Here is a 12,272-nt window from a genome sequence, read left to right on the forward strand (position 1 = left end):
GGGCCAGGGAGGAAGTTTTCAGCGAGTCATGGTATAGTGCAGCACCCACACACCATTGTATCTTCACAACTGTACCCTGTGAAGGTGGGAGTGGGTTGGGATAACTTGGCATGAGAAAAGGCAGGGATTGCTTTAGCCACCGCTGGCCCCAGAACAGCCTTGTGGAGGAGCTGTTGGCCCCTACACACATCCCAGGAGACTACAAACAGCGGAGCAGAGGAGGGAGTGGTTGTGTGCATTCAGGGCTCTGAGCAATCTCAGATTCATGACTATTTTTTTAGTGGTACTACTGTTATAAAACCCAAGTACCTCCAAAAAACTACCTCATGAGAAGGGGCCGCTTCAGCCAGAGAAAATTTTGTCTTTTTCTTCCTTTCTTTTTCCCAAAGTCTATCTCCGATCACACAAGAACTCGTTACAAAAAACATATTTCATGTTGAAAATTACCCCATTCTAAGTGTAATTTCTGCTACCATTTTTCTCAGAGCTCCCCTTTCATGCTCTGTCTGTCACAAATATGGGACAGTGGGATCATCTTTGCTACGCTTTACTAAAGGGGAATGTTTCCTCCTTTGGTAGCATGTAGTAATTGAGCTTGGAAAGAAAAATTATCCTTTTGTTCAATGACAATCTTTGGTCATTACTCCTCTTTTTTTCAGCCTTTTTTCTTAATGCACAAGATGAAACCCAGATGAAGTCTTTTCATTCAGAGTATTTTTCATGCTGCTTTCTCTCTGACAAACTGACTCCCTGCAAGACGGTGTAAGGTCAGCAGCCAAAGACTTCAGAACAGAAACCCCTCTCTTGTTTTACAGACTATGATGACCGTGAAGAAATGTTTGATGAATTCTCTGTCAACTTGCGCAGTTATTTTCCCGAGAGTTGGTGGTGGAATTTTGAAGAAGTGAAAAACCCTGGAAACCATAGGTACTGTATTATCTGACTAGGTGAATATGTCTAAATGTGTACAGTAAAAATTTTACACATATTTACTTTATGTGTTATCTGATACAGAGGACTTCAGAATATTTACAAGTACTTTGTCTCTGCAACTGGAAGAATATTTTCTTTTCCTAACATTACTCAAACTTCAGCAGATTAAAAAGTTTACAATTTATATATCCTTCCTAATACATTTTATTTTGTGTTTCTTAGTGTAAGAAACTTTGCTCCTGACTCTATAACTACCTGGGAAGTTCAGGCAATAAGCATATCTCCCCAAAAAGGTATAAGTATTGGGTATTTTATTCGGTTTCTTTGTAGGGATGAATAGAGAACATATATTTTTTTAAAACAGATATACAATGTTATATTGACTGTGAAAGAATCTATACTGAAAAACACAAAGTGTTTTGATCATGACATGTAACCCTCTCTTTTTTGCCATGTTAAAGCCCAGCTAGAATTTAAGAGATAAATATATATTTGTAAAAACAATGTGAGGTGGGCTCTGAAGGAGGATGGATTATACAATGAGAACTTTCTCTTATTCTTTCCAATCTATAAACTACCTCATTTTAGCTTCCAAATGTCTAGGAAGCCACAAGAAAGGTAGCAGTAGTAAAACCACTTTTATTTGGCTATTTCTGGGAGAGAGTTCTGGCCATCTCAGAGAAGCATAAAAGTCTGTGGTCTCTCAAAAGCTGGAGAAGAGAAGAGCACCAAGAGACTAGCAGAGGATCAGCAAGTGGTGGACACCAGAGAGCCCAGACTCCCAGGTGTTGCTCTCTGAGAGTTCCTGGGGGCTGACCAGGACCATGCAGGAGGGACAAAGGGTCCACCTGGTACTGTCCACTCCCCTTCAGAAAGGGAGGCTCATCCAGGAGTAATGATAAGCATAGAGTTTATTTACAGAAAGAGAGAAAAGGTCGTTGTGTTTTAAACGTGGCCTTTGCAGGAAAGTTGGGCCACATTTCCCTCACAAAAGCTACAAATCCTCCTGCCAAACCTTACCTATTGAAAACCATGGCAGTGACTCCAGGGAGAAAATCCTCTACCCCTGAGATAAGTCTGAAGCACAGGTGAGTTGAAATGCTTTCTGGATATGCCTGTCTCCCTCTCCTGCTCTTGACCTCGGGGGAGCCCATGCAATGAGTTTTAATTAAACATTTAACTTTTTATCCCCTGATGTTAAATGTGTAATTCTCAACTGTTTTTTTCTCATCCCAGGATTTTGCATAGCTGACCCACACAGCTTTGAAGTTTTCAAAGACTTTTTTGTATCCCTGAGATTACCATACTCCGTCAGACGACATGAACAACTAGAAATAAAAGCAGTGGTTTACAACTATCAGCCTGACGATCGCCAGGTATATAGCTAATAGTTAACGTAAATGACCCAGCCACCTCTTGGTGCCCTCCTACAGCCCAGACATCACGCTCTCATTTTGAAAGTCTCTCCAAGGACAGGATCCAGTTCTACTTGCTAATCAAACTTCCTGTATAAAACAGATTTTATTTACCATATTATATAGCCAAATTCCTTGTCTTTGGGTATGTCTTCTCCCCCTTCATTGAAGCAATCAGCTACTTTTTTCTGCCTGCCACCTGGGCAACACCCAGTTGCTGATAAAGCAGGTACACAAGATATAGAGGTAAATTATGAGCACACAATCCAACGTTAGCCACAAAATTCATTGTGCATACAGTGCAAAGCCACTTTTTATCTGCATGTGACACCTATCCAGCTCTCCATACAGCCACAGTTGTCATTTGGCTTAAGGCCTCTGTCACCCTCAGGCTGATGCTGTTTTTTTCATTTCTTCCCATCTCTCAGCCAGCTCTGCCTGACCAGCATCTTCTGAACTGTGTTGAATGGTGTAGAGCTGGGATGTATAAAAATGTACTATATCCTCTTTATTTCCCTGTGATTCAGGGATAGGCCAAAACTATATTGCAAATTCAGTGTAATGAAGAAATACAGGCTGATTTACCTTCACAGCTGCAGTCAATATAGATGAATGTTAGCAGACCATAGGGTCATAGAACAATTCGGGTTGGAAGGGACCTCCAGAGGTCTCTAGTCCAACCTGCTGCTCAGAGCAGGTCTTGTTAGAGTAGGTTATTCAGGGACTTGTCCAGTTAGATACTGAGTATCTCCAAGGAGTGAGACTCCACAAATTCTTCGGAAAAGCTGTGCCAGAATATGATCACTTCTTGGTGAAAAAGTTTTCCCATTTTATAAATGGCGAATAACAAATTCAGGGGAGCGAAGCAAAAAACACTTTCTATCTTGCAAAATGTCTGCACTGCTATTCCTTTTTAAGCTGTACCTGTTTCTCATTTCCCGTTCTTATCTAGACGTGGCGGAGCTGGGGTACTTTTCCTGTGTGGTGATGCACTAAGCCTGATTGCAGGCATTGCCTTGTCCTTGCAGATTACAGTGACATTGGACGCAGTGAAGGGGCTGTGCACCGCAGCGGTGACAGAGAAAGCTGTGCAGCTGACGCTGGTGGCTAAGGGGAACTCTGCGACACCAGCCTACTTCTCGGTTGTCCCTCTGACTGTGGGAGAAATTCCAATTACTATTACTGCTTTTGACACTATTTCTTGGGAGAGTGATCGCATTAGGAAGAACCTCAATGTTGTGGTAGGTATAACTAGTTGAGGGCAGGTGCCTCATGAATATGTGTTTCTCCGCAAACATAACATTCACTATGTGTGGAGCTCGTGTGGAGGGAATGAAATCATAGAAATACAAGGCTGGAAGCAACCTCAGAAAACCTGTTTCTCAGCAAGGACTGAGCTATAGCATGGGGAAGAAATTTAACACTGTGGTGGCCTTGTGTGTAGTGTACTTGGAAAGAATTGTTCTCCACAGCAAAAAGGTCATCCAGAGGGACCTGGCTGGAGAGGTGGGCCCGTGTAAACCTCATGAAGTTCAACAAGGCCAAGTGCAAGGGTCCTGCACCTGGGTCGGGGCAATTCCAAGCAAAAATACAGGCTGGGTGATGAGTGGATTGAGAGCAGCCCTGTGGAGAAGGACTTGGGGTTGTTGGTGGATGAAAAACTGAATATGAGCCAGCAACGTGAGTGGTGAGACACTGGCAGAGGTTGCCCAGAGAAGCTGTGGCTGCCCCCTCCCTGGCAGTGTTCAAGGCCACGTTGGATGGGGCCTTGAGCAACCTGGTCTGGTGGAAGGTGTCCCTGCCCATGGCAGAGGGGTTAGAACTAGGTGATCTTTAAGGTCCCTTCCAACCCAAAACATTCTACAATTCTGTCCATGACAGAGCAACAGCTATCTTCATGCAGTCAGTGACCATCTCATAATCTTTAACTTCCACCTGCTTTATCAACATTTGTAAAAATTCTTTTTCCCTTATGAAGCCAAGATTGAAGATGTCCATCTAGCAATATTTTGAAAAGGAAATACTGTCTGTTAGTCAAAAAGTTAAACCCTATTTTACTCCTTCTATTTAATGGATCTTCAATCTTAACAATTACATAGGTAAAATAAATAAAGGCAAACAAAGATGATGTATTGATTATTTAATACTTTAGTTCTTTTTCAAAATGAAGAAAAGGAGGTGCCTTTTACAAAAGATGACTTTTCAAGAATCAGTATTGACCAGCACAGACTCATTACAGTACCCAAGTTGTCCACTGAGGGCTATTTTCAATCCACGTAAAAGTGCAAAATATGAATCCTTGCACCATTAATGTCAGGGGATAGCCATGTAGGTAAAGATAAGGCATGGGATGCTGAGAACCTGCTGTTGTTACAGGCTATAAGTTTTCTAGAGATAGACACAGTCTCAGAGTTCACTGCTACGCCAAAACACTCAAAGTGTCTGTAAAAATAGGTTTATTAAAACAGAAACTATAGGAAGAGGGATGTGCGGAAATCAGAAGGAAAAAAAGTTTCTTTACCAACAAGATGAACTCAGAATGTGGCAGAATTCACAGATGAGAGTTTTATCAAAGTAAGTCCACCTGTGAACTTGACTTGCATGGCTCACAAAGCTGAGAATAAACTTTGAAGTTTAATTTTTCTGGGTCAAATATTTCTTCGGTTAAAGGAATTTCTTCCAGGGAAATATGTCCATAATAACAAAAAAAAAAGTCAGCAAAGTTTTTCAGCATTTCGATTGGGAGAATGAAATTCTGATTTGAATCTTCAGGTTTACCTGGAGAGAAATCTCAATCCAAAATACCTTTTTTCTGCCACCTGCTGGTCTAGGTCAAGGGTGGAGGTAGCAGCTTTCATGCAGCTTAATTTCAGGTGTAAGTACTTGCAAGAGTTTTTACTTTTCTTTCCTCAATTGTGCAGGCTGAAGGTGTTTTACAGAGAGAAGAAAAGACCATTTGTATTGACAGTGGCTGTAAGTTGCTGAATCAAAGAAAACTCAATAACAACTAAGTGTTATCAAGCAGGTATTCTTTATTACAGCGCCAGGCAGCACAGGGGATAGCTCCTTCCATACATGCTCCATCGGGTTAGCAGTTCATATACACAAAAATCGTACATATTCATCAGATTTCCTGAGAAGGGCAGTCTTATGGTGATGAGTTCCCAGCGTTCATAGTCTTACTCACGCTGTCCACTAGTTGAATCTTTCTTCTTGAGCACAAGCCAGGGTCTATTTTCTGATGCAACCTTTCGTAACAATCACTTGTGTACTAGAGGTGTCTCCTTGATGTCTGGAGCTTTGTCTCCTTGATGTCTGGCAAGATGTTATCTATTTATCAGCTTTGCTCAGCAAATAGCTAAAACCATCCTTGCAGGGGAAGAAAAACTCAAGAAAAATGCAAGTAAAGCTTTTATGTGTCTTAGTCAGGGATTGTCAGGGGTTTAACTCTTTCATTACACAAAAGAATAAGATACAGACGAAGCTTGGGGTAGGGACAGAGAGTGTAAAGCCTGGTGTGAGTATCTGATGGGCGCAGTGAAATACTTCTTAATGTACAAACATTGCTTTGGTTGACCAGAATTTGTCACAAATCTCTTCATCCAATACATAGCAAAAGACTCAGGAAAGCAAAATCACTTAATTCTAAATGTTTAGAATTGACTTATATTACTTCTGTGCTTCAGGGTAACATTCTTTAAATTCGAAGCAGGCATCTATTTCACTTACTAATGGGTCTTAAAAGGCATTAAAAACAAGCCTCATTTCAAGCCAAAAAGTATTGCCAATAATTGAAAATTAAATCAATTTAAGAAATATATTTCTTTTCATAAAAATCCATTTAATGTTTCTGATAACATTTCTGTCATAATTGCCATCAACTGTGAGATTTTTAATGAAAAGCATGTTCTAAAATTACATTATATGTTTTTATGTTTAAAGAACCTGGATGTAGATCTCTATTCACTATTTATTTACAGTAGGAACCCATACGCTGGACCTGAACACTCCATCTGATATGGTACCGGGTTCTGATAGTCACGTGTTTGTTAGCCTGAAAGGTAAACATAATTTTTTTGTCATTAACTTCTCCATAGGTGACAAGAGACATGCTCCTTTCTGCTGCTCATTCCTGAATGTCAAGTCTCCATTCCCTCCTAGTTTTTCTGCTGTGATTCAAAGGGTCTGTGGTACATGTCCGGGTCATAAATCAAAACAGCCCCAAGGCTGATCCAGTACCTTTCCTCTTTCTAATTATTCCTTCTCACTTGCATCAGATATAATAGCTTTGTGCAGTTCATCCTGCCTCACTGTGCCCAGGCTAACTTATGGGAAGGCCAGAGAAGAGAAGAGTTCACCTTCTCTAATAACCCCACACTGCATGTAGGGCTGTAGAAATCAGCGTTAGCCTTCAGAAATAAGGATCCCAAACTCTGGTGTATAAGTTCTGGAAAGTTGTTTTTCTAAAGAGAATACACGTACAATCATATATTCATTTAATCAAATAATCGTATACATATGTATATACTTATGCATACATATTCTAAAAACATTTACTAGCAAGTTCTCTTGTTAGTGATAAACACATTTACCAGAAAATATAAAATAATGCATTCTTGACACAAAGGCTCTTGGATCCCATTTCAACTTCCTGTTCTAAAGTATGGGAATGCTTGAAGTCATCAAATGACAAAACTGTAGAGAGGAAAAAAAACTGCACAAAATGTTTGGCATGATTAACGTAGGATCTTTTTGCCCTCTGTGGGAGGGTCAGGTCTGGTTTGACAAGACTTTCCAGCCTGAACCTGAAACACCAGTCTTTCCCCCTTTCCTTGCTTCCCTACCTGCAATAGCCTCAGGATTCTTTCTCCTCCATGCTCCTTCACTGTCTCAGCCTCCTTTCTCCAGCTTTTCCAAGGCCTTGCACCTCATCCTTGTGTTCTCCAGTTTTGCAAAGCCGTAAGTAGCTGCAAACAGTGTTTAATAATAAGAAATATCCGGCCATGCTGGAGTGTCAACCTATAGTTAGTATCACCTTTCTTCATGTGACACCAGCCAGCTTTAAAAACAACATGTACTACGGTTTGTGTTTTTTACAACAGGGAATATTATGGATGAGCCTGTTGAAAATTGTCTTAGTCTCACTGGAGTTGAGAAACTTATTCAAGTGCCCACAGGCTGCGCAGAGCAAACAATGGTGAAAATGGCCCCTGCAGTCTACGCTATTGAGTACTTGGATGCCAGTGAGCAGTGGGTGAACTTTAATCCTGAACTGAAGGAGGAAGCCATTGACATGATTGAAAAAGGTATACAGAAAAAAAAACCAAAACAGAGACACACTAAACCTGGTCTTTGTTATCCTTTTGCATTGCACACTAACCGTTGCTACTTGCCAGAGGAGTGAGTGTCGTCTTAACACAGCTATCTCTGACAACCTGCATACAGACATGAGAAAGAGAACTGGTGAGGAGGATGTAGGTGACTGTACAGTATTGACATTCACAGTCCACCCTCTCTCTTGCCTAGTTTAGAAGCAGAAAGTAAAATGTGAACTGATCAATGTCAACTCTTTTCGGAGTAAATGGACAGCAAAGGCCAGTTGATCATTTCCTCCTAATGTAGATGTGCAAAACAGATCAAGAAGAATCATGTCCTAAAAATGCTTATTTCTCGCCACGGATCATAGGCAGTGCTTAGGATGGCCAGCTGGGTTGCAGACATCTCTGCTGGAGAGGAGTATCACTAAGGAAACTCCTAATGGTAATCATGATATTCACACTTTCTCTTCCACACTTCTGTATTCATTACATGAGCTAGAATGACTCCAACAGCCTTGGAGCAACCCAGGGAGGGATTTTCCTTAGGGAGAGGACAGCTGCAAGGCTGCTTCTTGAAAAGCCCACTCCAAGATATGATTCAAAGCTGGTGTTAAATGTACAGCAAAGACCACAGCATGTGGAAGTGGAGGTGTTCCAGCTCACAGGCACTAACATGGAGCCCAGGAGTTACCAGTATTGTAGCAGATACAGCTGATCTTTCTAACTGTAGTGGTGTGCACATGGCAAAAAGCAATATAATACACCTATCTTCATGATCTTCAGACAACATGTAACACATTTCACGAGTGAAAAATAAGGGTATAAATAGAGATTAAAAACACGGTCGCAGTTGCTGAATGGAGGTCTTTGCCTATTAATCTAAGATTGCCTAAAGTGACACAAGATCCTGCTGGTGAGTATTTGGTATTATCAGCAGCATTTAGTCCCTATATTATGCTTTTATTTATTTTTGTTAAAGTTCAACAGCGTAGAAAATGATACAGACTTCGTCAAGATAATAGCAGTCAAGATCAGAGGCCACAACTCATGATTTCTAAGCCTATGCCTGACCCAAGAGATGATGTTTTGTATATTTTTTGATTCCATGCACCATAAAGTCAACAGCTTGAAAAGTTGTCAGTAATGGGAAATAAGTTTCCCAAGACTGACTACACTGAAACGGCTCAATTAAGTCAAACAAGACAGCCTAGTACTTTTTCTGTGTCAAAGACCTGCTGACCCATTCATTTTGTCCTTAATGTACCAGTGAACACCTCCATGTACTCTTCCACTAGTCAATACTGAACATGTCCATGTTAATACAAGGGATGTATATGCGTATACTCTGAACAGTTATGTGCTGTCCTGTTCATGCAGGTTATACCAGACTGCTTGAGTTTCAGAAAGAGGATGGCTCTTACGGAGCATTTAAAACAACGCCTAGTAGTGTATGGTAAGCGTATTCCTTTTTTTCCAAAATACCTCTATTATCATGTGATGATTCAGAAGTTTTTCTGGGGAGATGGATTTTCAAAATCTGGTGGGCATGATGATGCCTATATACCTTTGTCATGGATAGTCAGCCATGTAAATCTCTGAGCATGTTTAGTCCTTGATGAAGGAGATTTATACTGAGCCACTGATTATTTTGCATTTGCCACAGAGATGTTCACACTGATGTCAAATGATAACTCACTAGGTTCCAGTAAGTGCACTGTATTGAATACAAGACTATGTATAAATTAGTATGTTTCTTTTCCTGTCAATATACTCTTCTGTAAACATATGTCAGCACAAGTTTGGAACATTTTCTTTTGCGCAGGTTAACAGCATTCATTGTTAAAGTACTCACAAGAAGCAGTGAATACATTAATGTCCAAGACAGTCACATACGCAACTCAATTTCCTACTTGATTAATCAACAGCAAGTGGATGATTCATTCCACGACCATCACCCAGTATTGGACAGGACTATGCAGGTAGGTCATCCATATTTAGAAGAATCTGTTGCACATTTACAGCTGCTAGGGATTGAAAGGAATATTGTGAATTGTTGAGTAACAAGAAATGGATCTAAAAAACAAAAAGAAATCTGTAATATAAGAAGTACAAAATCTGTAATGTAAAATTAATTAGTTAAAGGGTCTGTTATGTCAGAGATGCATAGCTAGCACTTCACTACTTTTATCCTTTGATCCAGTCTTAGATAATTTTGCAGCTGACCTGTGCCTCTAGAGCACTTAGAAAATTTATTCTGAGATCTTTGTGCTTGGTAAAAAATTATGCCTTCTATTGCTAAAGACAATAGAGGCAATAGAGCCATAGAATAGTAATTTAGTTTTGAAGGGATCTCCAGAGGTCATTAGTCCACCTCCTGCTCAGAACAGGTCTAGTTAGATCAGGTTTCACAGAGCCATGACGAGCTGAGTCTTGAGTATCTCCAAGGATGGAGATCCCACAGTCTCTCTGGGTAACCTGTTTCAGTATTTAACCACTCCCATGGTGAAAAGAAGTCCTAATACCTAATCAGAATTTCCAATTGTATATGCTAGTCTACAAATCCTCTATGAGTGTCCAGAAACACAAAATGGTTACACTATCCATACATCTAGGATATTAAAATAACGTGCATCTTCCAAAACTCATTGAAAATTTAGACACCTCTGCAGTGACCGTATACAAAAATAATGTATTAATTTCATTAATGATCTTTGTCAAACCACTAGTGAAGCTTTCACCCTCAAAGCCAGTTCCACAATTAATGTAGCACTGTTGGGGGAAAAAAACAGTTCAAGAACTGACCAAAGGTTTTTTTGACCTGTGTTCATGCTGAGATACTTGTCTTTTATTTTACATTTGCCTCAGGAGCTGTGCACAATAATTTTGTGCAGAAACTTAAGATTTCCAAGCAAACAACCTATCCTTCTCCTAAGAACAAGCATTTGGGGCTGAGTGAAGAAGAAGGTTGTTGTCAAAGGTTGTTGAAGGTTGTGGAAGATCCTAAGGCTTTTGTAAAAGGAGAGCATGAGCAAAAGAATCACAAAGAACAGGAATGAAAATGCAGATCTTCAGGGGAAAAGAGCTAATGAGGGCACTGTGTTTAGTTTATCAAGAGGATGAACAAGAAATGATCTAGTAATAGTGTATAAATACCTTTACAGGAAAAATATTCTGTATGTTAGAGGGCTCTTTAGTCTATAGGAAGTAGCAGAGAAACGGAAAAAACCCAAACCACTAGTGCTTGGAAATTGAAGCCATGAATATTCCAATGAGAAATTGTAGATTTTTAACTGGAAGTTAAATAATTAAATATTTGATTATCAGCTGAAGGATGTAGTGGGTTTCTAATCTCATAACATCGTTTAATGCAAACTGGCTGCCACTGTAGAATATATACCCTAGGCGGACACAAGTTATTGAGAAAATTAAAGGGTAAAACTACATGGATTGTGGTCAGATGGTTTGACAAGAAGGTCCTTGACTTCATGAAAAATTATTTTCTAAATTTAATCTTAAGTGTATACATGTACCTTTAACTTCTCCTTTTCATGTTTCATCTTTCAGGGTGGCATTGGGTCAGCAGAAGAGGATTTGGCTTTGACAGCCTTTGTAACTATAGCATTGCAACAGACTCTACAGGTCTACAAGTCACCTGATGTGGTAGGAAGCCTGACTGTTTATCTTTGTCTGAAGGCTATTGCACAATGACATGTCCACCCTGTTATCTTTAAGTACTGCAAACAAGGAGGTAACAGTTTGTTTACATCTGTGGTGGACAGGAATAGATGGCGTGGCCTAATGTACAACAAGGTGTTTTGAGCTACACGCTCTATCATCAATGGCTTTAATCAGTAAGCAAAAATCATTAAAATTGCCTCAAAAATTACTACATTGACGTATTCTAATTTCCTTTTACTCTCACCAGCAGAAACAGTAAGTCTGAATGATCTTTTCATATGGACCCATTCTGTTTTCACAGGTACAAGTGATTAGAGGAGCAGTGGCTTATATGAAAAATCAGCTTTCAAGAAATACTAACTGCTATTCTACAGCCATCACTGCTTATGCTCTGACGCTTGTGCAGTCTGATAGTGAAGATGCTCAGTTTGCAAAAGAAAAATTAAGAAGCTGTTCTGCTTTTGATGCAGGTACTTGTAACAGTTCTTAAAAATTCAGTTAGAAAGCACTTTTCCTAATTAAAGCACTTTGAGCACTCTTATACAAACAAATCAAATTCAAGTAAATTAAGACCATTTAATTTTCTAGAAGCATGATGTATATGTGTAATATACTTAATTATTTAAATTATATCATTAAATATTTCAATTGTAACATATAATTTGTGTAATTGATATCACTATAAAGTAACAACATTGTGAAGTTTGGATCATGATCTTATCTGATACGGGAATTGGAACAAAACCGTGGTAAACAGTCATTTACATTTCTGCTTCCTTTGCTGCCTACCAAAGTTTCCACTCTCCTGAAGTACATTAAAAAAAAAAAAAAGTCCAAGCCAGCTGAGAAAGCAGAAACTTTTGATGGATAAATAGGAATGAACAGCTACATATGGGAGTAGACCAGATGGGATTTATGATCAAGAGGG

At 39.6% G+C, this 12,272-nt stretch overlaps 1 protein-coding gene across 1 annotated transcript in view; it reads left to right on the top strand.

The window, feature by feature from the left end:
* The window catches only part of LOC104339990 (complement C4), a 50,483-nt gene that overhangs the window by 23,831 nt on the left and 14,380 nt on the right, over nt 1–12,272 (top strand). The window contains exons 18-28 of the mRNA XM_009949933.2: nt 816–927; nt 1,156–1,226; nt 2,170–2,309; nt 3,377–3,589; nt 5,270–5,321; nt 6,329–6,409; nt 7,451–7,654; nt 9,044–9,119; nt 9,489–9,645; nt 11,231–11,326; nt 11,646–11,814. Of these exons, the coding sequence (XP_009948235.2) occupies nt 816–927; nt 1,156–1,226; nt 2,170–2,309; nt 3,377–3,589; nt 5,270–5,321; nt 6,329–6,409; nt 7,451–7,654; nt 9,044–9,119; nt 9,489–9,645; nt 11,231–11,326; nt 11,646–11,814 (1,371 nt within the window). The remainder of the gene's footprint in view (nt 1–815; nt 928–1,155; nt 1,227–2,169; nt 2,310–3,376; nt 3,590–5,269; nt 5,322–6,328; nt 6,410–7,450; nt 7,655–9,043; nt 9,120–9,488; nt 9,646–11,230; nt 11,327–11,645; nt 11,815–12,272) is intronic.

The sequence above is a fragment of the Leptosomus discolor genome, chromosome 1 (genome assembly GCF_034619465.1).
Source record: "Leptosomus discolor isolate bLepDis1 chromosome 1, bLepDis1.hap2, whole genome shotgun sequence".
Taxonomy (NCBI): Eukaryota; Metazoa; Chordata; class Aves; order Leptosomiformes; family Leptosomidae; genus Leptosomus; species Leptosomus discolor.